At 33.2% G+C, this 24,454-nt stretch overlaps 1 protein-coding gene across 1 annotated transcript in view; it reads left to right on the top strand.

Moving 5' to 3' along the window:
- Positions 1-24,454, top strand: part of LOC132700327 (neuropilin and tolloid-like protein 2) — a 240,454-nt gene that overhangs the window by 93,897 nt on the left and 122,103 nt on the right. The window contains exon 3 of the mRNA XM_060667560.1: positions 14,408-14,596. Within this exon, the coding sequence (XP_060523543.1) occupies positions 14,408-14,596 (189 nt within the window). The remainder of the gene's footprint in view (positions 1-14,407; positions 14,597-24,454) is intronic.

The following is a 24,454-nucleotide window of genomic DNA, read 5'->3' as shown; positions in this document are numbered from 1 at the left end:
AACCCGCTATTATTATGTCTTGGTGGCATTTTATTTTATTCAGTTCCTGGGAGAGGCTCCGGTAGAACCAATATTTAATTTGTTGAGTTGCGTCATCGTTTGGTGCGTATATTCCTATTATGATAGTTTCAGTTCCAAACAAGTTAAGAGTGATGGTAGCGATTCGTTCGGACACAAAACTGTACTCTTTGATGATTTTTTTCAAATTTGTGTTTCATTTCATTAGCCCTTCTTTTTTGTCTCTGATAATGCTATGATATCCATGTTCTGTTTTAATACTTCTCCTATCTCAGCGTACTTATTTGCGATGCCTTGTATATTCCAAGTGCCTAGTTCCAGTGTCTATTTCATATACAAAAGTCGTCTTCGTTTAGTTCCGTCCGATTTCCGAAGCTTGATTCTGGATTTTTGGTTTTTATGAAGGACGGATTGCTAACCCCTCGCTCCGACCCCCCAACTAGAGGACCAGAATTTTCTGTAGAGGTTTATTTATTGCGCCATGCGCCCACCATTGTCTTCGAGGACGTGAAACTTGGATTTGCTGGTAGATCTGAGTTCTATTCCTAGAACTCCTTTCCAGTTGAATCGGAACCAGTGGGCATTTCTTGGGATTTTATTGCAGTCGGGTAATCGGCATCCCCTCTTGCCGTCCTTAGACTACAAAGTTCTACTTTTTAGTTTCAGGCACATGCAATATTAATGTAAGGTTTTCTTATAAAACATGATATTTTTATTGGAATTAAATTTGCCCCAACATTGAATTAATGATACTAGTTTTAAAATAAAATGATCAGAAGAACAGATTGCCTTTACTTAGGTTTTGGTAATAAAATGAAAGAAAATTATTAAAAATGTTTAGGTGTGATTTTTCAGCCCTTCTTGGTTGGTAATGTATGTAGCACATTGCTTGGTTACTTATCGCCAACAATTAAAAAAACTACTCTTAAAATCACGAAGAAAACGGTTGCAAAAACTTGGAGACACTGAAAATACAAACGGCGTTCACTACCTAAGCACACAACAGGTGGACTACAGAGGAGACGCTAATGGCGTCTCTTTTCTCTTTAAAATGTTAAATAAATCTTTTATAAGTAACAACAGACCGTCCTTAAAATATAAACGTTTAAGTTTGATTAATATAATCATCTTATTATTATAAGAGAACAGAAAAAGGTCCTTTTATAATAAGCAAGTAATAATTTGTTTTCAGCATAATTTCGTTTAATACAAATACGCAATACATTAAACACAGGAAACAAGAAAATTGCTGATGTTTTAAAGTGACTAAACTAATAATTTATAAATAAATTAATATCAATATATTTTGACTAGTCAAATTGTAGAATAAAGTTAATTTATTACAAGGTGATTTCTTGTGCATTTTAAAACACCTTTTTTTCTGAGTGTTAGTAAATTGGACATGACAAGACAAACAAAATAAAATACATATTAATATTAAATAATGATAGATATCACTCGACAATTGCAATATGTTATTTAAAACATTTTGATCGAATTTGACTGGCCAATTAAGAAGTGGCCAATTGACCAGTCCCAAAACTAGGAGTGAGACACTAAGCAATAGCCGCAAGGCAAATCGATAAAAAAGTATTGTCTGTATACTAAAATTCCGAAACAACCCTAATTTGTGTTCCTGTCATTAGGAGTGAGGAAGCTTGCTTGAATCTCTTCTTTTGTAATATTTATTTTTCTATTTTTAAAGCAATTTTTTTTTAACTGTCCCAAAAGAGAGATTTTGCGACCTAAGATTAGGCCAGAAAATCGTAGTTTTAATGAAACTGACATTAGAGTTTGGTAATAAATATTTGTGAAGAGTTTTATTAGCATATTTATCGGAAAAACAGAAAAGCGAAAGCCACCAGCGTAAGCAAATATTTTAAAGAAATCGGGAGCGAGACGTAGTTTTGGTTAGTGGGGTACTGACATTAAACAATTATACAAACACATGGTGTTTGGAGTTCATGTCAAGTTGCTCAAGGCTTTATTTTTTGCTATATATTGCTATATCGAGTCAGTTTAAAAAAAAGAAGTCGCAGGCTTCGAAGACCCCCTACTAGTGCAGTAGGTGATATGATTATTATCAGCTGTTAGATAATTGCAAACCAATAAACTTATTACTAGGATTTTCAAATATATTTGAATTAACAATAAGCTGGATCCGGGACTTGCTAAGTGAGTATAATCTCTTCAATAAGAACCAGCACCGGTTTTTAAAATGCAAGCCAACCCACACATAGATGTATAGATAAGTAACTTATACAAATATTGGAAAATTATGGTATTAGTGGAAAACGGTTAATAGCATACTTGAGAAATAGAATGCAGATTGTAACAAAACAGTTAACTCAAAGATGCCACAAAGTAATGTATTGCACATGGGACCATATCCTCTTTATATTGTTTATAGTGGTGATGTTGGGGTTGCGGACGAAGGACCACCGTTTCCAGGGACGAGATTGACGACAATTCGGGTGGATTATAATTACTTTTTATTTTTTAAGAAACACTTAAGAAACTAAGAAAACTTAATAACAAAATTCTGTGACGCCTCGCTTTCTTCTCCTCGCCCTGTCTGGCTTCTTTCTTCCGACCGCCTCCTCCGACGTCCTAAAAACTGTTTCGTCTGGTCGCGCAACCTTCACACTGTTGGCATTGTTGCCGAATCATTCACAAAGTCCAACAGGTGGGAAATAACACATTGTTAACTATGCAGATGATACTTTGTAATTCCTACAGTTGTAGTATAGCAATCTCGCAGATTATGTAAGACAATAAAGTCATAGTCATAAGCGCTAGTCTTCGTCGTTCCACATCGTGTGTAACCTCCAGTGTAATAAAAAAAAGTGTATAAATGAAGTGGATAGTATATGATACCACGTTGTGCGACACATGGCTCTCTTCTTCTGCTTTTAATCAACCTAACCATTGTAGCCGTTCTTTCGGGACTAACCGCAGGCATTTGATAAGACTTTAACGCCTTGCTAAGCACAACAAGACTTGAGCAAAAATCTGTTCAAAAAGCCCACGGCCAAGCATACACTTTTAACTGCCAAATTTATGCAATTTTTTACTTGCCACAGTTCAGTTTAATCGGTATAGCAAAATCTAAATGAACTCTGAAAATTTGGTCGGTGTTTCATGAAAGAGCAAAACAATAATACCTAACTCGGAAATTCCGCAAAAGTGCTGAAAGCGGCGAAAAACAAGCACAGGGCCTGTTTCCAAAATTGTTTTACAAGTAAAAGTTTGGAACAAGTAAACTGCGGAGCCTAAAATAAACCTTCTTATCGAATAGCTAAGTTCTAGAATCGCAAGGGGTCGTTAAAAGTTCAAGATGGAGGGAGCTTAAAGTATTCTAGTTATTGTAGCAGAAAATCTCTTTGACTTTATAATTCACGTAAGTACGCCAGCGGAGTTCTAAGTTATCGTTAAAGCTCCCCGAGAGTTTTTACAAGTTTCTACGAAAATATATTGTCCGGTTTGTGGAAAGCCGCTTTCGGACGATCGGCCACGATCTTGGGACAATAACGAAAATCTTAAATATCATAATGTGCTGTATTTTATTTTCTGGACTTCGTCGAAACAAACAACAATGGAAACGAGGAACGTCGAATAAAAAGAAAACAGAATAAACATATTTCCTATACAGGGTCTCACGGTCCATACAACATTAGATAGACGGTTTGAGAAAACGGGAGATAGAAATTTGCGGAAAATTTGGTCACTAAGGTTTTCGACTTTGGTCTATCGATCTATAGTATATTATGCAACAAGTGCGTTAAACGGCGTTTGATTCACGAGTTTATTTGACACTAGCGAAGCGCAGCGGAGCAAGTGTTTAATAAACGAGTGATTTAAAAAGTTTACCGAACGTGTCGCATACTATACTTTTTCTACTACCATTAGTTTTCGCAAAACAACACGAATACATTCACCGGCATGACCCTTAGAACTGACAAACCTCAAAATTCAAGGTGCGGTAAAATCCCGGAAATGTCCGATTGCTCCCAAATCCGTCCTGTAAAATCCCGTAAATGTCCGAAGTGGCTCAGATCCGTGATAAAAGAAACTGACGTGGTAAAGTGACGCTTCCCGCACTCTAGATCGGTGTGAAATTGGTTATTCTACAGATGGAAGTAGAAAAAAATATTTTTAGTATCAAGGTGTTGCCGCTTCTATCGAAAAGTGGCGACAACTTTGATATTTTAAATGCGATACCCTAGCTTGTATTTCCGTTGAATCGTTTTTTTTTTTAAATTTATATTAAGTGATTTAAACACCCAGTTAATAAGAACAAACAATGACAAATAGAACAACAAATAACAATTAGCATAGATGTTCAATAACAAAAGGTACTCAAATTGTCTTACAACTGAACTAACTAGTAGCGTTATAGTTCTTAATATTTAATAATCTAATAAATTTAATAAAATTTGTTCATCAAGTTCATCTAAATTATTGCTTCGGATATATACATATCATTTTTGATAGATCCTTAAAAATAAAAGTCAGCAATTTTTGCCAAAATTGAGAGCTAGTATGTGAATTATCATAATTATTTTATATGTTAGAAATTAAAACATTATTTATTGCAGTTGTGTTGTGTTATCCAGCTTTTGTATTAACATTTTCATGAAAAATACTGTGCATAGTCAAAGATAGAGTAGAGCTTATTATTTCATTGGTTCCGAAATTTATGAGAAAACAGTAAATACAAAAGTTGTAAAGAAGTAAAGGATGTACAATTTAAAACTATTTTAATTTTAATTTAAACACCTTATTTTCAAATTTTGTTTTGAATTCCTTTTAAAACTTTTTTATAAATAATTATATATACCTAAACCCTCTTAAAATATTTTATTTTTTCTAAAAAATACTAGTTTTCACACTTGCAAAAAAATTACGTAAAAGATATATGCAACGAAATTTGAATTAGATGCTACAGGGTGTTCAAAATAACCGTCTATATTTGGATCATTTTAAATTGGAAAATCTCGTTTTTCTTAAATATCACGCCAAGATCTTACAAAAAACGTACAACTTTTATTAAGGTTGTCATATACCTATGTTTAATACTTTGCGATTTATTTTAATTTTTTCCAGTATTTACCCTTCTTTCTGTCTAAGACTATTGCTATAACATTAGTGGCCGATGACAAAATGATGTTGTCAAAATTTTATCTGGCAACTGGAAAAATAAATTCATCAAATTTATTGTGATGTAAGTAAATAAAAAAAAACTTAAAATGGATATTTCTAAGGTAAAATTTATTGACATGATTTATATACTGGGTGAGGTGGAAAAAAAACTTTGTTGGCAGTAAGACTACAACACGAAGTACCTTAATATAAGTATACCAACTAGACAATCTGTTCAGTGTTTAACGGAACGGTTCGGATAGTATAGAATATGAGGAAATAGTATATTATGCTACAAGTGCAGTAAACAGTATTTGACACACAATAACGCGTTTTACCACAAACCGAAACTCAATTTTACGTATTCGACGCGCGTTTCGCCAACCAAGTTAGCATCTTCAAGAGAAGATTAAAACTCATTTAATTAATTTAAATTAAAAATTCAGTGTTAATCTTCTCCTGAAGTTGCCAAGTTGGTTGCCGAAACGCGGTTCGAGTAAGTAAAATTGAGTTTCGGTTTGTGGTAAAACGCGTTATTGTGTGTTAGTACAGTGCCGAAGGTTCCAGTCAAGAGTTTGAAAACAGTATTTGAGTCAAGAGTTTATCGGACACCAACGGAGCGCAGCGAGTGACTTAAAAAGTTTACCAAACGTGTTGCATACTATACTTTTTCTACGATAGCTGGGTATCTACAGAAGGGAGTAGAAAAAAGAATTGAAAATTTTACTTCAAATTCAAGATAATCTTTATGTCAGTAGCCGTCAAGTAACTATCTTAAGAACTAGACCAAGATTTTGAACAAAGGGTAAACTTCTGCGCCGTTATAAATGAAGCAATAGAAACCGATACATATTTTTTCGTCTAAAATAATTTTTCAGATGAAGCTACTTCTCGCAGTAATGGTGCAGTTAATCATTATAACATAGATTATTATTCAACAGTTAATCCTTTCTGGGTACGAGAAGTGCAAAACCGAAATTATATGTCACTTAATGTGTGGTGTGGAATAATAATATATTATGCAACAAATGTGGTAAACAGCATGTGAGTCACGAGTTTACCCAACGTGTTGCATACTATAGTTTTTCTACGACCTTAAGTTAGTCTACTTAGTTTTTGCAAAACAACACTAATACATACATACATAATATCTCCGAAAACAATAGATTGTCCGAAGTGGATCCGATCCGTGGGATACGAATACTGAGACTTTCCGCCCGCTAGATCCGTGTATAATTAGGTATTTTACAGAAGGGAGTAGAAAAAATGTTTAAAGTTATTGGACCATATTTTTTCACTAACCACTCAACGAGCGTAGATACTGAATGACTTACTTCAAAAATTTGATAACATTAAGATCCACAAAATGTAGTTTCAGCAGACTGGAGCTCCTACGCATTACCACAAAGAAGTTTTAAATAATTGTTATCCACAGAAATGGGTCGGTGAAAATACCACGAGATTTCTTATTGTGAGAATATATTAAAGATCTTGTTTATGTGAATTCCCCTACAATACCAGAAGTTTTAAAACTAAACAAGTGTATCAAGTAAAAGGGTATATTTTTGAACATTTATTTAGCTGTAATATGTAGAAATAAGATAGGTAAATTTGTAGTAATTGATATTTAATATTACTTTCTGTGAATTTAAAACATGGCCGTTATTTGCTCCAAAATTGCTAATAACTGTCATCGCAGTTGTATTTTTTTTGGACCCTGTATTCTTTAAAATAATCTTAAATTGTTGTACTCGACCACATTGATCACCCTGTACTTGAGGACTCTATTTTGAAATAGCGCCACTCACACATGGAGTGAACTCGTACTGGGTGTGTGCAGAGCAATCGTCAAATGAGTTTCAGACAGCGCCAGCAGCAAGAAATCTAGAAGATGGGTATTTAAGTTATTTAGGACAAAGTAAAATATTAAGTGCTAAGTTGGGGTTTTACTCGTCCCGAAGGTAAAATATCTTAGTTCCAACGTAAACTTTTTTTAAAAATATACAATTTAGTTACAGTAATAGAAATGTTTAAATCGTTTTCCCCATTTTCCTTCAGAATTTGTCTTGCACCAAACCCCCGCCTTTATATTCGGCTCAGCGACTTAACTCAACGTTGAATCCGAAAACGTAGGTATTTTTGAATGAGCAATATCATTCCACTAGAGAAAGTTCCAGAATAAATTTATGTTTATTTGTGTTGCCTACTTTGATATTTTATTCGTTTTTAAAATGAACATATGGAGATATCGTTCGTATGATACTTACACAAAAGAGCGCTTCACAAACGGTATTCCGGGTGACGCAAGAAAGCGGAATCAGTTCTAAACATTTTTAAAACGGAAATTTTTGAATTTTAAATGGTACACTATATTTTTTGTAGTTTTGGAGGTAGACGATTATTCTACGCATTAAAACAAATTATTTGACTTTGAAGATTGTATCTAGACCGGAACGTTTTTTGCCATTTTTTGAATCTAACATTTTCAGCACCCGTTATTCAAAATAAGCTCACAGGATCGCTATTCTTGAAACTAGAACATTTTTCTCCCTCTATTCGTCGTGAATGACGGAAATAGGGGAAACATTCAAAATTATAACCTTATTTTTTTGGGATTTTGTTTTATGCACTATATTTTTACTATTATTATTCAACATGGCCACTGACAGATCGTCGATAAGTTTAGGTGCTGCATTTTTACAGCAGTATTTTCCCAAATTGTTCCTAGATCTCATTAGATGTTCTAGGAAAACAAGTTTAGTGAGTGAAAATCGCTATTTTGAAATAAAATGGCGCAAAGTGTTTAGTGTTTATGAAAATATCAATGCCACACAAATCTCAGCTTTGGCATGGTCTAAATCGGATCCTGGCTGTCCTTGAAATTAAATCAAACACGTGTTTACTTCCTTTCCTCTGACAGCATAACAAAAAAATATATTTTTTAATTCTTGTTTGATGCTGGGGCTTTTTGTAAATAATTGAAAATGAGTAGATATGCATATAATAACGTGCAGGAAATAATGCAAGTTCTTGATAGCGAGGGCCAACTCATCAGAAACTCGCAAGGAGCTCGATAATGCCAAATTTATGAATATCGTGTGAACAGACTGTAGACGTGCTAACTTTTTACCGTACTACACCTCTTCTTCATCCTCTGAGCTACTGAAACTGGTTAAAAACTCGACTACCTTCATCATTTTTCGCTTTCGATTCACAGTGAGGTAAAAAAATCTCAAAAACTTAAAAATAATATAGTAAGGACATGGTTGATGTTTTCATCCGTGATGTGTTGTTCCGTCTCTTTTGACAGTTCGGAAGAGAGCGGTCTGCGAGCGATTTGGGAACAACGCTTTCAGTAAATCGTAAACGTAAATCTCGATCTGAGCGAGATTTGTCATAAATCGACCACGCAAATCTCATTCAGAAAACGCTAATAAACACGACAATTAGTTTTCCAAAATGGAATTTGAAAAATACAAGTTAGTGGAAAATGAAAGTTTACCCAATCAAATTGTTCCGCACACGATACCAAGAAAATATACCAAATATTTGAATATTTGACATTTGTGAATAGAATAGAACAGAAATACTTTTTACAAAACTTCTGGATTCCTCCTGAGTCGGTTTTTACTGAGTCGAACTTGCTAGCGTTTCGCCAATCATCCTGTCGGCTTCTTCAGAGCTGAACTGAAACTGTTCCAGTCATGCTCTGAAGAAACCAACAGGATGATTAGCGACACGTCAGCAAGTTCGACTCAGCAAAAATCGACGCAGGAGGAATCCAGAAGTTTTGTAAAAAGTATTACAGTAGCCTGTGGAAGTTTCTTAGAAAAAAAAAATGAATAGAATAGAATAGAATTTTATTAGTCATTCAGATAAGTTATGCAGAAATAAATGCTGGGTCCAAAATAACAAAACACTGAACAATAATATTAGTGAATAATTAGTGAATGCACAAAATACAAAATTTCATTGCAGAGTTGTATGCTTAATTAGCTCCAAGTATTCATTAGTGTTAAAAAAAACTGTTTAATTTCGGAGATTTGCAGAAGAAGACGTTAGTCTGGAATAACGAGGTATCATCATATCAACGTGTCTGTAGTCATATCTATTTTATGTATCATTTCGACATGATTATAAATTCTAACCGCATGGTTATTGATTCGGATCATTATTGACCTCGAGAGAGAACTACTTACATAAATATGTGTATCCGAGTCAAAGTTTAAAGTTTTGCCACTTTCTTTTGTTACCCGGTTTAGATTATTTAAAATTTGATGCAACCCCAATGCAAAATTTAATAATTTATATTATTCCTATTCTGGGAAGACTTTTTAATTACGAATAATAGTAACATTCATAAAATTAGTTGATATAATGATGAATCCTATCCATACCTTTTTATTACGTCAAACTTTTACGCCAGTATTTAAAATTTCAATATTGCCAAAGGAATGTCGAACTTATAGCTAGTCAGAATTAGCCAACTTCTTGGAGGTCCCATCCATATCATTGGCATTTTAAGCGTTATAGAATAACTCGAACGCACAAGTCCTAATGCGTTAGAACAATAACAACTAAATTAAACAGCTTAAGTATGGGTGTTACATCGAAGCGGCAAAACAATGATCTGATGTGAGGAAAAAAGGCAAGGTAGTTTCGGAGCTGCTATTTTTTGTACAGAATCTATAACGGCATATAAATTTATCCTATATAATCTCTAAAAGAAACCAATCGATATAGTCTAAAAATAGTAAACCACTGTGTTCCAAATTGCTTGTAATCAGAGGATTTCTCGGTAACCAGCAGAGATAGATCTTTGCAATTTAGTTCCCGTGTCAGTTTTTCTTGAACCTTTGAATGCCGCAAACAGAATTATACCACCTTATTTCGTACGTGATTTTAACGGTGAAATAGAAATTTTGCGCTTTTTGAGGTGGAAACCTGTAAGATTTAACAAAGGGGAAAACTGCTGTAGATAGATAGTTTGACTTAAAATCAAGTGGTGTCATCAACAATTATTTAGACAAACCGTTTTCAAGGTATAGCTGAAAAGTAGTACTTTTTAAATGAAACGCCCCGTATTTTTTGATTCCATTATATACACTATGCACTTCTGAATTAAATTAACCCTTAAATACTCAATATTTTGAGAAAAACAAAAGTTAACCATTTTCTATTTCATCATGTTCCGTGAGAACTAGGTGGCATGAAACCTCTGTTTGCGACATTCTAAGTTTCATAAAAAACTGAGGCAAAGCCGCGAAAACGTGCTGGTTACTGACAAACCCTGTGATTACAAGCAAACTATGGCGAGTTTGAAATTATGCATGGTAACGGGTTTAATTGTACTCTATCTATGGCGAAAGTGTTACCATCTGGATCCGTCTCTGCCCGAAACGACTGAGACTTCGAAGTTGCGAAACAATTTAGAGAAGTCGAATTGAAGTTAGTCGAAGATTCAAGAAATTCGAGAAATAATTGTTAACTCGATATAAACACAGCTGTAAATAGAGTACAGGGGAGGTGCTGTGCTGTTAGCCAGACAGTAACACAATGTGAAAAGAAAAAACTGTTATGGTGTATCAAGATTCATTGGATGTGGGACAGAGGTCGCAAATAATAAAAACAAAAAGTCTTAGCCAAAAAATGGTAGATTTTGAATTTTACAATGACAGAATCTAAGAGACATTTCCTTGATATTCATTCTATACTGCAGTATTGAATAAATGCGGCCTTATAAATTGTGGTATTGGGAATTGATTTTATTATGGGCAAATAATTTGTTTCATGATATTTATTAGCGTTTATCAGTTAAACAATTCGAAGGTGACTCGTAGTATTATCGACAGAATTCTTTTAAACCGTCGGTAGCATAATATGGCATGGCATAGCTGAGTTAGAGTAATATTTTATTTTTATTTACATTTTTAAAATACCATGTGAATCGTAACCTGCAACAAAAAAAAAACTATCTACAAGATAAGAAAGCTATTTGTTCGAATCTCGCCAAGACTCTTATTATCAGCATCTTAGGTATATTGACACCTATATTGGTATTAGAGCTGCAATCTGTTTAATCGATATTGTTTAGCATAATATAAAACAGTTATATCACCACTTATAGTCTTGTCCATTATAAATTATTTACACTTAACTTTATGTTTGTTTGACCTACCAGAAAAAAGCTGTGGCCCAGTTTGTACATCGATTTTATCTTATCCTGCCGCTTAGCTGAAACGGTAGTTTTCCCATTCTAGTAATGTGTTGTCACCTCGCATGATGGAAGAAGGCTAATATTGTAATATTTTGATCTATTGATTTTGTCAGATGAAGAATTTTACCAAATGTTATCTAGAAAAAGGTGTAAAGTAGATGATTAAAAGGCGACGCGAGGAAGGTTATTTTCATTTTTTAATAAACGATCATCTAAAAGAAGATGAAAAAAAGTTCAGGGAATTTTTCCGATTGATTCCTGACCAATTCCAATTTGTTTTGTCACTAATAGAACAGGGCGTTACAATGCATGGAACAAATTTTGTTAAATATCTCATCACATCCGAAGAAAAATTCGCTCTGGCATTATGGTAAGAAAAATAATTATTCCAGTAATTTTTTTTTATTTTTAAAAAATAAACTTAAAAATACAAATGCTTATGACCGGCATGGTTAACCTATTTTGCTGGAATAATAATTGAATAACCCTCTAAACCAGTATTCATTCTCGCATTATATAAAAAATAATTATTTAAGCGTGGCACCGATGGTGATTGACTTGATTGGGTATAGGGTGCACGTGAATGTGATTATTGTGAGCTATGAGTGTCAGTATATAATTGAGGTTCTGGATTGCTTCAATTTCTAAATCGCTAACTAACGTTAATATACCAGTCTTTATTTATTAACGATAGTGGTAACTTTTTGGTGATTAAGGCAATACTTTTCTTAAAAAGGTCGACTGATCGTTAGCTTCCTCCATCTTTTTTCTGTTATAAATGCCTTCCAATATGTTCATTCCCTATTGCGATCTCTCGTCAAAAGCAATTGTTGATACACTTTTTATGGTTCTAGAGAATTTGGACTTTGGTTTTAGTGCGTTCGTGTTTTACCTCGTCTAAAAATGAAAGTTGCCCGAGAAGCTTACATTTTATTGTTTTGTCAATGCCGCAGCGCCCGTTCCTAATTTTTGCTTTATTTTGTTTCGGAAGTATGTATCCTTTATACATTTTTATCCTTTTTGGTAGTCTTCAACTGTAGGCAAAGGAAAAATTAGCACTGAGGTACTCTAAGAACCACAAAATATTCGATTACCCGCGAAGTCATGCAAAAAATAAATAATATGTTCAGTAAATTATTTATTTCTGTAAATGTATAATAATATACAAATATTTTAATTGATTGTGGGTTTATGGCAACTGGTGAAACCTTCAAATCTCTTGGATTTGCCTTTCACCTAGCTATATCAGTATCATTATTAAGAAAACACTGACTGCGATACGCAAGAATTTAATACCTATTTTTTGTCGCCACCAACCAGGAACTGTGTGGAAGCTATAGATAGCAAGCATGTCCAAATTTTTGCACCAGCAAAATCTGCTTCTTTACATTTTAATTATAAGAATTACTTTTCCATAGTTCTTCTTTCAATGGTTGATGCAAATTATAAATTTGTTGCTTTGGAGGTAGGATCATATGGGAAGGAAGGCGACAGTGCAATTTTTAAGAAATCTGCTTTTGGTAATGAAGACTTTTTTCCATCTGATCAAAAATTGCCAAATTCAAACAGAGTTTTACCATACGTCATTATTGGTGATGAAGCCTTTCGTTTGCACAAGAATAATATGAATATTAATAAAACTTCAGCAAATTCTAAAAAACCAAAGCGATTTTTAATTATAGACTTACCCTTGCTCGAAGAGCCAACGAAAATGCGTTTGGTTTACTTTGTCAGGTTTTTAGAGTGTTTTATACACATATAAATAAAAAACTTGTTGTTTGCACAATTTATTAAGAGGTGCATACTCGGAAAAAAATAATTTAATTTTTTAATGAACAAAATACGCAAACCATGCAAAATTTTAGAAGAGCTGTAGGTTTTCAAGATTCTGATGGATTTCGCATCAGAGACGGGTTTTTGAACTTTTTTTGTCCGAGACGGAATTGTCGACTGGCAAGAGAAAATGATTTCCAAAGAAAAATAGACAATAAATTAAAAATAATTAATTATATAAATGTAGGTACTTATTTCAAATATTGAAAAAAATATTCTCTGTTTAAATAGCCCTTGTGTAATAATCGTTGGTAAACAAGCTCTAGTGAAATTCCTATCTCATATAAAAGATGCTGATAGTTTGCAGACAATTCGGGGCGTTCCCGCCAGTTTTCTGGCAGACGACAACCAGTTTTTACCGGATTTTAGTTTATATGAGAGGAAACGTAGTTATTCCGGTAGGTAGATTTTGATTTAACCATTAAAATAACATAAATCTGTTTACAATATGATACTAGACGTCTTTTTTTAATTCTTTAGAGACCTTCTTCCAACAATTTTATTTAATAAAAAAATGTTTGTGTACATAATCATAAATTACGTTATATTTTTGTATTTCTTTGATTAAAATTTGACGTAAATGGCGCCATTTTTTGCCATTTTTGACTGCTTCGCACCTTAAGATAATGTGTCAGCATCTTGTTTTTTATTCACCTCTTTGCATCTTTGCATGATCAGAGAAATGTGGACCAATATCGGCCAATCACATCTTAGACGTCTGGTTCAAAGTACGTTGCGTTGATATCAATCGGGAGGAAATACCCAATATTGACTTTTTATTCGATTAATAACGATGATTTTGTTTCAATATTTTTGTTGATTATTACATTTTACATTAAATTCGATATGAATAAAAAATAAAATGGCTTAGAGAAACGCCTAGTAGTGTTGACGTAGATGCCCGCAGAGTACGTTGTATTTATTATTAATATTTATTTATTTATTAATTATTAATTATTAATTAAAATAAAAGTGATTTTTGTAACATCGTTTTGAAGATTTGTGCTACAATTTAAACTGATATATCCAAATTGAGTCAGCAACAGCGAAATTAACATATCTTTGAGTGGTGCGTTAATTTTAATTTAATTCTGTATTTAAGTCTGTATTTATATGCAGGAAACATTGCTAGGTAGAACAGGTGATAAAAAAATATAGACTTGGTAAATCCATTTTATGGCAAACTCGTTGTTGCAGGTGACAACGATATCGCAATTACGACAACCGAACCGACGCCATTAATCTCGGAATACAAGAATCCGTATCCGCAAAGGCACCCCTGCTATCGATTCGCCGATATCCGCAACAAGGAGTTCTTTAGCCCAGCGTATCCACCTGACGCGCCCACCTATCCCAGTAACATTAATTGTTCGGTAGTGCTGACAGGTAAGTTTCCCACCTATTTACATTTGCAAAAGCGAAATTTTGTTCTCATCTGATAATTTAATGCATGGTCTAAAACTCCAAAAGCTTCAGTTATTTTTTTATTGGCGAATTAACTTCAGTGGAATAGACCATCAGTTTTGGTTAATTTATTGTTAATTGTTTTCCTCAACAGAACTGAAAGTACTTTAGGTAAATTAGGAATAGAAGTAATTTTAGTTAGAGTTAGAGAGTTAGAAAGCAATTTACCATGGGTTGAAAAGAATCTATATTAGGAATGTGAGGGATTTGATAGAGTTCATAAAAGCCATCCATATTTGTACTTACAATGGATACCATTCTAAAACTGTTGAGTAAAACACATTAAAATGGGCGGCAAGGTGTACATGTCACCCAATACAAATCTTCTGGATTCCTTTTGCTCCGGTGCTTGATGAATCGAATTTGCTGACGTCTCCAGAATCATCCTGCTGGCTTTGTCAGAGCTTAACTGAAACCTCAAGTATTGCCTGTGGAAGTTTCTTTTACAAAAAAAAGATATTTAATTACTGTAGCAGAAACTAACTGCTATCAAAATTCGATTTATTTCCGATTATTATAGTCTGCTTGTTTAACAAGTTGAAAATATTATTACGAAAATTAATCCCCGAAGATAATAAGAGACGGTCATTGAAGCAAATTCAAAATAAGAAAAAAATAATTCTAACAAAGCAATTTAACTGGATTAGAATCAATTAATATATTTATTCATTAATTTGAACTTCCTGTTATGTGCGTGATAAATATGTGAACAGCTTAAAATCCATCTGACAAAGTGTTCGGCGACTTAAGCAAGTTAGGTTAGCGAATACCGAAAATTGAATTAACAGAGTGTTTGCAAATTGCCAGGGTGATAAATCTTTATCAGAGGTTGGCGTATACACCCCTAAGATTGTAAAAAAACAACTTTTGTATCAACTATTTCGACGATAAAACGTAACCTAACCTTTAAAAACTGTTTAAATCTGATAGATTACACACCGTGGGTAAAAAAGCAATGATGATGATCACCAAATTGTCAATTTGATTTGTAATTGTAAAGAAAAAATTTTCGATACGGCGTATGAATTGGCAAAAAATATATTTTTTTATGAAAACAAAACAGTTCTGCTGGAGATTTAGTTTCTATTTTATGCCACTGTGCATTTAACGTAACAGAAAATGCAACGAAATTGAGCACGGACTGGTAATTTACGAAAATTACCGTGATACAGTATTCCAAATTTTACAAGGAATTAAAGAAAAAGGAAGACACGTTCTAAAGCTCCCACTATTGGAATGAACAAACTATCCAAATGACAACATGGACAAAAATTATTTCAAATTAAAACAGTAGAAACTATTCCAATCGAACTGTTGCCGTAACTAAATTGTTGAAGGAATGGTATTGATGACATAGCAATCCGTTTTCATTCTAAATGGAAGACGCGAAGGTTCCGACGGTCACGTTGTCTAGAGTACTTGCGTTGTTAACAAATAAATCTGTTCGTGAAAATAAAAAAAAGACTAATTCTCCTCTTGTTTGTTAATCTAACTTAGATGGTTCCTATTCACGTCACACAAATATCATATGGTGGTTCAGAACGAAATACTAGACATCAAAATATGATTGAGCTGAACATGGCTTAAATAAATGTCGCTGGTTTCAAAGAATTTTGATTAATTGAATTTTTATAGCATAATATTAGTACGACAATTACGAATTTGCAACTTATTTGGATGTTGCTACTAGACAATGCTAGTTTTACCATATGACATAGACAAATGGAATAATATTTTTTTTGTCTGTCAAGTTATACTTGAAATATAATCCAAAAGAATGTTTAATTTTTCATAAAAAAGGTATTCCTGCTTAGGCCGTCCAACTCTGTAGGTTTTTCGACTTCTTTTAAAAAGTTCACTTAAAGAGTTCAATCTGTTTTTCCTGATTTTATTTCGTAAATACTTAAAATGTGGAAAGGTAAGGAATGAAAAACCAATATTTAACAATATCAATTTTGGTAATAATAATAAAAAAACTTCAAATCAAATGTTTCATCTAATAACAGAGATAAAAACGTCAATAAAAAACAAGATGCTATGCATTGATTTAGACAAACTCCTAACAGTATTGCAAAGTGTCACTACAGAATGTGACACACATAGAGGATGAAACTAATTGAAGCAACAGTTTGCGACAAAATGAAATTTGAAGTTGATTCAAATTTTAGTAGTGCGTTCATTTTGTTGCAATGTTTATTTATTTTTTTATTGTTTTTATTTTATTTATTAATATTATAGTATTTATTTATTAAGTGTGTGTGAGATGCTTTCTCTTTTCTACTGTCGGTACCCGAAAGTTTCCAGTCACCATCCTCTACGTTGGAACTCGGCCTCTCTGTTGTTTTTGTTTTCTTCCGTCTTTATGTCATTTTCCAAAATCATTCCAATTATCCTCATTGTTTGTCGTTCCGTTTCAAGTGGACGCAATCCTGAACTCTCGGCCAGTCCCACTTTAAACCGAGGTCATGAGCTTTGGAATATGCCACGAAATTCCTGGTATCTTAGGACGTTCTCTACAGGGTGGCCTGTTTATTATGGGATGATACCTCAAATCAGAATCTGTAAACAATATAAAAAACTTAAAGGCAAAAGTTGTTTGGATTCACTTATACCTTTAAAATATTGTTCTATACCGGGTTAGTAAAAAGTACTGGAACGTTTAAATATCTCCAAAACTACCAAAGCTGGAACGATAAAATTTAATACCTGGGGGTTTTTGAACATGTGGAATTCAAAAGCAATGTTATCAGATTTACCGGTTTTAAGTTACACATATCCTATTTATTTTTATTGAATTGAATTGTGCATGTCGAATCTGGTACGATATCATCATTCCAAAATTTTGTTTCTATGAATTACTGAGCTACGGCATCACCGATTTTTAAGTATAAAACACCGGACCGCTTTAATATCGCTAAAATTGGTAAGGCTGGAACGGTAAAATTCAATCCCTGGAGCCTTTGAAAATGCAAAATTCCAAAATGCTTACAGCAGTATTGTCAGATTTACCACTTTTACTTTTCACATCATAATTTTGTTGTTTTGAATTTAATGCGCTATTTATTTTTGTTGCAATGAATTTAGATGTATGTCATTAAAAGATTACCAGAATTATACCATCTCAAAATCTGAAAACTTTGGCTTTTAGCATTTTTCAATTCTGCATATTCAAAAACCCCCATGTATTGAATTTTGTCGTTTTAGTTTTGGCAATTTTGGAGATATTCAACGTTTCGGTATTATTCGACATGTGCAATCAATTACATTAAAAATAAAATAACAAAATTATGACGTGTAAATTAAAAGTGGCAAATCTGACAACATTGCTGTTAGCATTTTTTAATTCTGCGTATTCCAAAATACCAAGTTATTAAATTTTATCGTTCCAGCTTAGGCAGTTTTGCAGATATACATGTACCCCAGTATACATGGGGTGTCTAAATATATCTATGGATTTCTCTGACTGAAAGCGTTAGTATAAATGTAGGGTTCGTTTCTTCATAGATGGTCTGTGTTGATATTTGAAAAATAAATTAATAAAGAGTGATCAGAAAGTGACGATAAAAGAAATTTTTTTCAAAGGGTGACTTTGCCTATTTGAAGAAGTTGTGGATTCGAAATATTAGCAATAAAACCTTTTTTTAATAAGTTATAAAAGGGGTTAATTAATTGCCTAACCCACACTTTTTTATTCGTTCTGCTGTTTTTAGGTTTTTGTCCGTCCGGATTTTTTGAAATAAAACAATTTAAAAAACTAACCAAAATATAAGTTTGTAATAGTAGTAGTAGTAATTACGAGTAATTTTTTTACAGTTTCTGGAATAACGTACCATCCTATAATAAACAGGCCATATTGTACGAGTAAATATCCTCCCTTTTGTACATCCAGTATTTAAGACGATAGCGAATTTTCGATTTACTCCGTATCAACTTTACTTCGTGGACGGTAATGCGATGCGGAGCGCCTTATGCGTTTGACACTGTCTCAAATGGTCGTGGAGGCTGTGTCACTGCGAGTCGGGCTAAAAGGCCACTTTATCGTCGGTGACCGCCCGCAACCGCATCCACTGAAAAATCCTTTGATCTCCTATATTGGAATTTCGGTTGGACGCCTGCTTGCGGTTTCCAAGTAGTGTACTCCGGTCGACCAGTGAATGTGGTTGCATACATCGATTACCAAAAAATGACCTTGGTTTAAGAAAATTCTATTCTGATTTAAAACATTGAAATTCACAGTACAACCTCAATTTTGTCATTTCTAATTACCACGGTATGTCCACTGCCCGTTTTAAGTACGGCTGTTTGTACCAATTTCGAACTAAATTTGTTCAACCAATTTCTTCAGAGTAAGTTACTAGAGTCAAATTTTAAAGGATTCCATATTGGAAAAATTTACAGATATTTTTCGGTCTGCATTATGCCAATTTCTCGAAAACGATAATTTTTAGGTGCCGGATATTTAACCAGTAAGATAACGAAGATTTGTGTAGGGTCCTTGAAATAAGAAAGTTGTCACCTACTTCCGCTATATCCAGTTGTACCGCCATTGATGGCGGATTACCCCCAAAAACATTTACCAAATTCAAATATAGTTTTCCCGTAACAAATCAGTAAAGTTCCCTGTAGGACACCCTGTATGTAGAGCTTAAAGAAAGACAGTTGTGTTTTAATAATGACAGGTCTACTAAAAACATTCCTGAAGAAGCCCTACTATCTCGAGTTTTTATTTTTTTTACTGATTTTCTAAGTTAGAAAAGAGAAATCAGAATGTGATTTTGACTATCGTGTTCGACTCTTATTTGTTACAATCAAAATTATGCATTACATTTTTATTGAGGAAATAAATTCTATTTGTAAAGATATCGCAAAACTAATCTAATCTAAATCATTCGCTTAATGGCAGCATCGATAACCTAAGAAGCGATCTTATTTCCGAAAATGTTCGGACACTCCCACCACTTTTGCTTAAGAGATATTGCAAAATCCATTTAACGAAAAGGAATCGAATTTATCCCAATTTTCAAGGTAAATAGGGCTTTGAAAATGGATATTGGATTTCATGTCTCCCTTCCAGACGCGCCACATGAACACTAATTGTTCAAGAAGAAACCGACAATCGACTCCATATTGAACTAACTTATAGGGAAATGATACAGATTGCAAGTCTCTGGCAAGTGCAGAGGGAGTTCAGCGAACTTTCCCAGCAGAAGATCATGATCAACTCCGCTTTCAGGATAGGAACCCTCCCTGTTCTTTAGATACTTCAGTAACCTTCTCCTCTGCACACTCTCAATAGACTGAGCGTTCCAATATATATTGATGACCATACCAGCGGGCCATAGTCGAGCTTGGATCTAACGTAACAGTTAAATAATAATTTAACAGTAGCTGAGCTACAAAAGTGCCTGCAATTTCTTATTACAAATCCTAAAATTTGCATTTCAGTGGAAACCATTTTAGTTATGTGAGATACAAAAGAAAACGTCTGGTCAAATAAATTCTTTACAGTGGCAAGTCTAGTCAGGATAGTACCATCCGTATTGTAATTAATTACTATAGGAGTTTTTGTGGGGTAATAAGGAACCACATTACACTTGCTGATGTTAAGATTCAACTTATTTTTAGTACACCACTGACTGACACTATTGATGTTGGCCTGAAGAGTCATGCGTTCCGGTTTTAATGTAGCGATATAGTTTTAGGTCATCTGTGTAGAGAAGCTTGTCGCAGCTGATCAGAGATATGAGAACGTCTATAAGTATATTGAACAGAAGTGGTCCAAGTTTAGAACCTTGAAGCACACCAGAAGTTGGAACAAAATCCCTCAGTCTCAACGAACTTTCGACGGTTCACCAGATAGGACTTCAACGCTGAAATGAGCGAATCAGATAAACCAAATTTTTCAGACGCTTTTTCAACCAGTAAGTGATGATCTATCTGGTCAAATGCTTTGTGGAAGTCAGTGTATATAACGTCAACTTGACCTTGATTGTTCAGAGAATCACAGACATCAGAAGACAGGGAACATAAGTTGGTGGTACATGATCTTTTTGCATAAAAACAATGTTGTCGTGTATACAATTTATTTCTAATCTGAACAAAAATAAATTTATGTGATATAATCTCCAATATTTTCCAAGGTTGGTAATTTTGAACTGCGGTAGGATCACCTTTTTGGAGAATAGGATGAACTTTTGCAATTTTCCAAGGTTCTGGATAAACATCATTTTCAAGTACCAGGTTAAAAATGTGACACAAAGGAGCACATGGTGCGTGGGAAGAGTCTCGCACGATAAAATTGGTATGCTATCAGAACCGGCAGTTATTTTGTTTTTGAGTGCTTTGCTTGCGGAAGGTTAGGTATGTTGGCTATATCGGAATTAAAGGACAGGTTGAAGATGAATATGGATCTGACTGGGTTTTGGTGTAAACGATACCAAAGTACTTTGCAAAAGCTGCGACAACTATACTAACCCATGGCCTGACTGACTAGAATAAGATACCGTGGCTGGGATTCGCAAATCTGCCTTCTTACTCTGAATAAATGATCAGAAATATAACATTATTTCCCCAAAACTGGGATTTAAAATTCAGTAATGGGACGACGCTCAGTGGTGGGCATTCTAGAAACTTCAGAATAATTTCCAGCATTTTCTCTTGGCCGCTTGAGTCATAATTTTTTTCTTTCCGACAGTTACTTTAATCCTTCATATTAACGAAATTGACAACATGTGATTACGCGTTTGGTATCAAAATTTCAACACTTGTATAATGCGACAGTTTTAAATAAACAACACCCGGTTATTGACTTCGTCGCTTATTTAAATAGAACTACTATTTATATATTTTATAATCTCTTTTCGCAACGAAATTTTGATAATAAATCTCTGTTATTTTTAGAAATACAATACGAAATCGTTGCCATTGCCGAGTTCGGCAGAATTCCTCGCGGAGTCGGCAACTTCTAATGAATTCTCGGAACGGCAAAGTTTCCCCGACTTCCATTTTCGATATTCGATTCTTGAATAATAATGCGAAAGTCGCGAGAAAGTCAAACAGCCCGGGCATTGTACTCGGGTTTTGCAGACGGTTAACGTTTAAATCGACGCTATTTAATGCTTTTTACGAGTAAATAGACGTTTTGAACCCCCTAAATAACCCCCGACTTTGTATAATCCGTCATTAATTTTACAAAAGCGTACAGTGCAACTTGCAGTGTAACCGTTTCCCAACTAATGTTTTTTGTATTATAATGGCTACTGTTACGTTTGGATTACTTATTTTCTAAAACCTGAAGATCTATTGATTGTTCGCGGAACGTTTTCGTTACTCTTACGAAATCTCTATAACACTTAAATTTTAGTCCCATATAAAACTTTTACTCCCCATTTATTTATAACCAAGGGGCAAGTAAGCAACAAGTGCGGTAAACGTCATATGACTCACTAGTTTATTTGGCACGAGCGAAGCGCAGCGTAGCGAGTTTTTAATAAACGTTACACCAAAAGGTTTACCGAACGTATTGCATACTATACTTTTTCTACAACCGTCACGAAAAAATCACAATTTAACAAATTAAAAATAATAACAGATTATAGGATTCCTAATGGCGTACTATTCAAACAAAATATTTACTAGTTGCCATTAAACCTATTCGTTTATCGTTCCGATCGGTTCTGCTATTGTTGTCCCCTTTTTAACTCTGTACGTTAGGCAGAGAGAGATGTATTATTTGATATTTCATAAGCAATGGAATAAACCCAATTTTAAAACGTTAGTATATATATATTATATATATATATATATATATATATATATATATATATATATATATATATATATATATATATATATATATATATATATATATATATATATATATATATATATATATATATATATATATATATATATATATATATATATGTATGGGACTAGTCCACTAGATTTTAATTGTAGCTTATAGCACGTAGTATATAAATTGTCTGATATATTGCATAACATTTTTCTGTGTATTTGTTTTTGGGTATATTTTTGCAACACAACACGAATACATTCACTGACATATCTTCAGAATTGATCAACGTCAAAATGCAGGGCATGGGAAACGTCCGATTGCTCCCAAACCAATTCAATACTGACAGCCAGCCAGCCAGCATTCGTGTTGCGATTATGTACTCAAAACCTAACGGTCGTAGAAAAAGTATAGTATGTAACTGGTTGAGTAAACTTTTTAAGTCACTCGTTTATTAAACACTCGTAAATGCCGTTGACGGCAGTTGTTGCATAATATACTATTATTAAGCACTCGCTCTGCTCATTCTAAAACAAACTCGTGGCTCAAATACCGTTTACCATACTTGTTGAATAATGTACTATGATAACGGCAAGGAATACATTTTCTTATTGCTGTTAAACCCACCTACAGTGTTTATAAACACAAACCAAAAAAGGCCCTCTTTTCGCTTCACCTTTTTCTATTTCATTTCCTTTCAATATATTTTCTTTCATATTCGTGTTTTGATTTTTCTCTAAGGGTGACATCAATGGATTTTTACTTTGGCATTATTATGAAAATGTTTTGTGAGATTTTGGCGAAACGTCTGCAGGATTCCAGTCGGATGCAAGATTCCAGTCGGAGTTCAACGAGCGATATATATATATATATATATATATATATATATATATATATATATATATATATATATATATATATATATATATATATATATATATATATATATATATATATATATATATATATATATATATATATATATATATATATATATATATATATATATATATATATATATATATATATATATATATATATATATATATATATATATATATATATATATATATATATATATATATATATATATATATATATATATATATATATATATATATATATATATATATATATATATATTATATATATAACAGAGAAAGGAAATGCCACTGTCATCATGAATGCATCAGATTAGTGTAAAATTGGAGGAAATTTTGAATGAACCGATATACAAACCGCTCACTAGAGATCCCAAAAACAACCAAGTCCAAAATTCTCGAGTCATCAATAAACGAGGATACAAAAAAGAAACTTATACCCAGGCAAAAATCAAGCCGTTGTCCAAAATTCTGCGGGCTCCCATAGATTCATAACATAATAACATAATTCATATTAATTAAATTATATACATGACAATTGTTTCGACAATACCGTGTCTTTATCAAATGTAATATTTACAAACTACCTGCTACTACATATGTCGAAAAATTACAATAAAACCTTAATTAGTGTTTTTGTGAGAAATTAAGTTCAATAAAGCTATTTAAATCTAATTGATCGTTAGGCAATTCATTAGATTGTTTTATTTTGTTATTAATTTAATTTTCTACTTTCTGTGGCTGTATGTATAATATCAAAATTGTCGCCAAAAATGTGTTTTTCTGTGTTTAAGGGTGTAGCATAATTAGAATCTAGACTACTGTTTTTAAACGCTCTTTTATGTTCGTTAATGCGATTCTTGAAGGATCTACCTGTTTGTCCATTATAAATTTTAGGACAAGTTCCGCATTTCAACCTGTAGACACCTGATTTTTGAAATTTTGGACATTTCGTTTTATTGTTTTTTAAAAATTTCCCTATTGTGTTGTTAAACCACATTTTGCCAAATGTTTTGAAACTTTTTCACTGGGTTCTCCTATGTATTTAATTGTGTTAAATTGTTCGTGTTCTGTATTAGGTTTCGGATAAATAGAGTTTACTGT

The sequence above is a fragment of the Cylas formicarius genome, unplaced genomic scaffold (assembly GCF_029955315.1).
Source record: "Cylas formicarius isolate icCylForm1 unplaced genomic scaffold, icCylForm1.1 PGA_scaffold_10__41_contigs__length_53128322, whole genome shotgun sequence".
Taxonomy (NCBI): Eukaryota; Metazoa; Arthropoda; class Insecta; order Coleoptera; family Brentidae; genus Cylas; species Cylas formicarius.
This window is presented reverse-complemented; position numbering and strand designations above follow the sequence as displayed.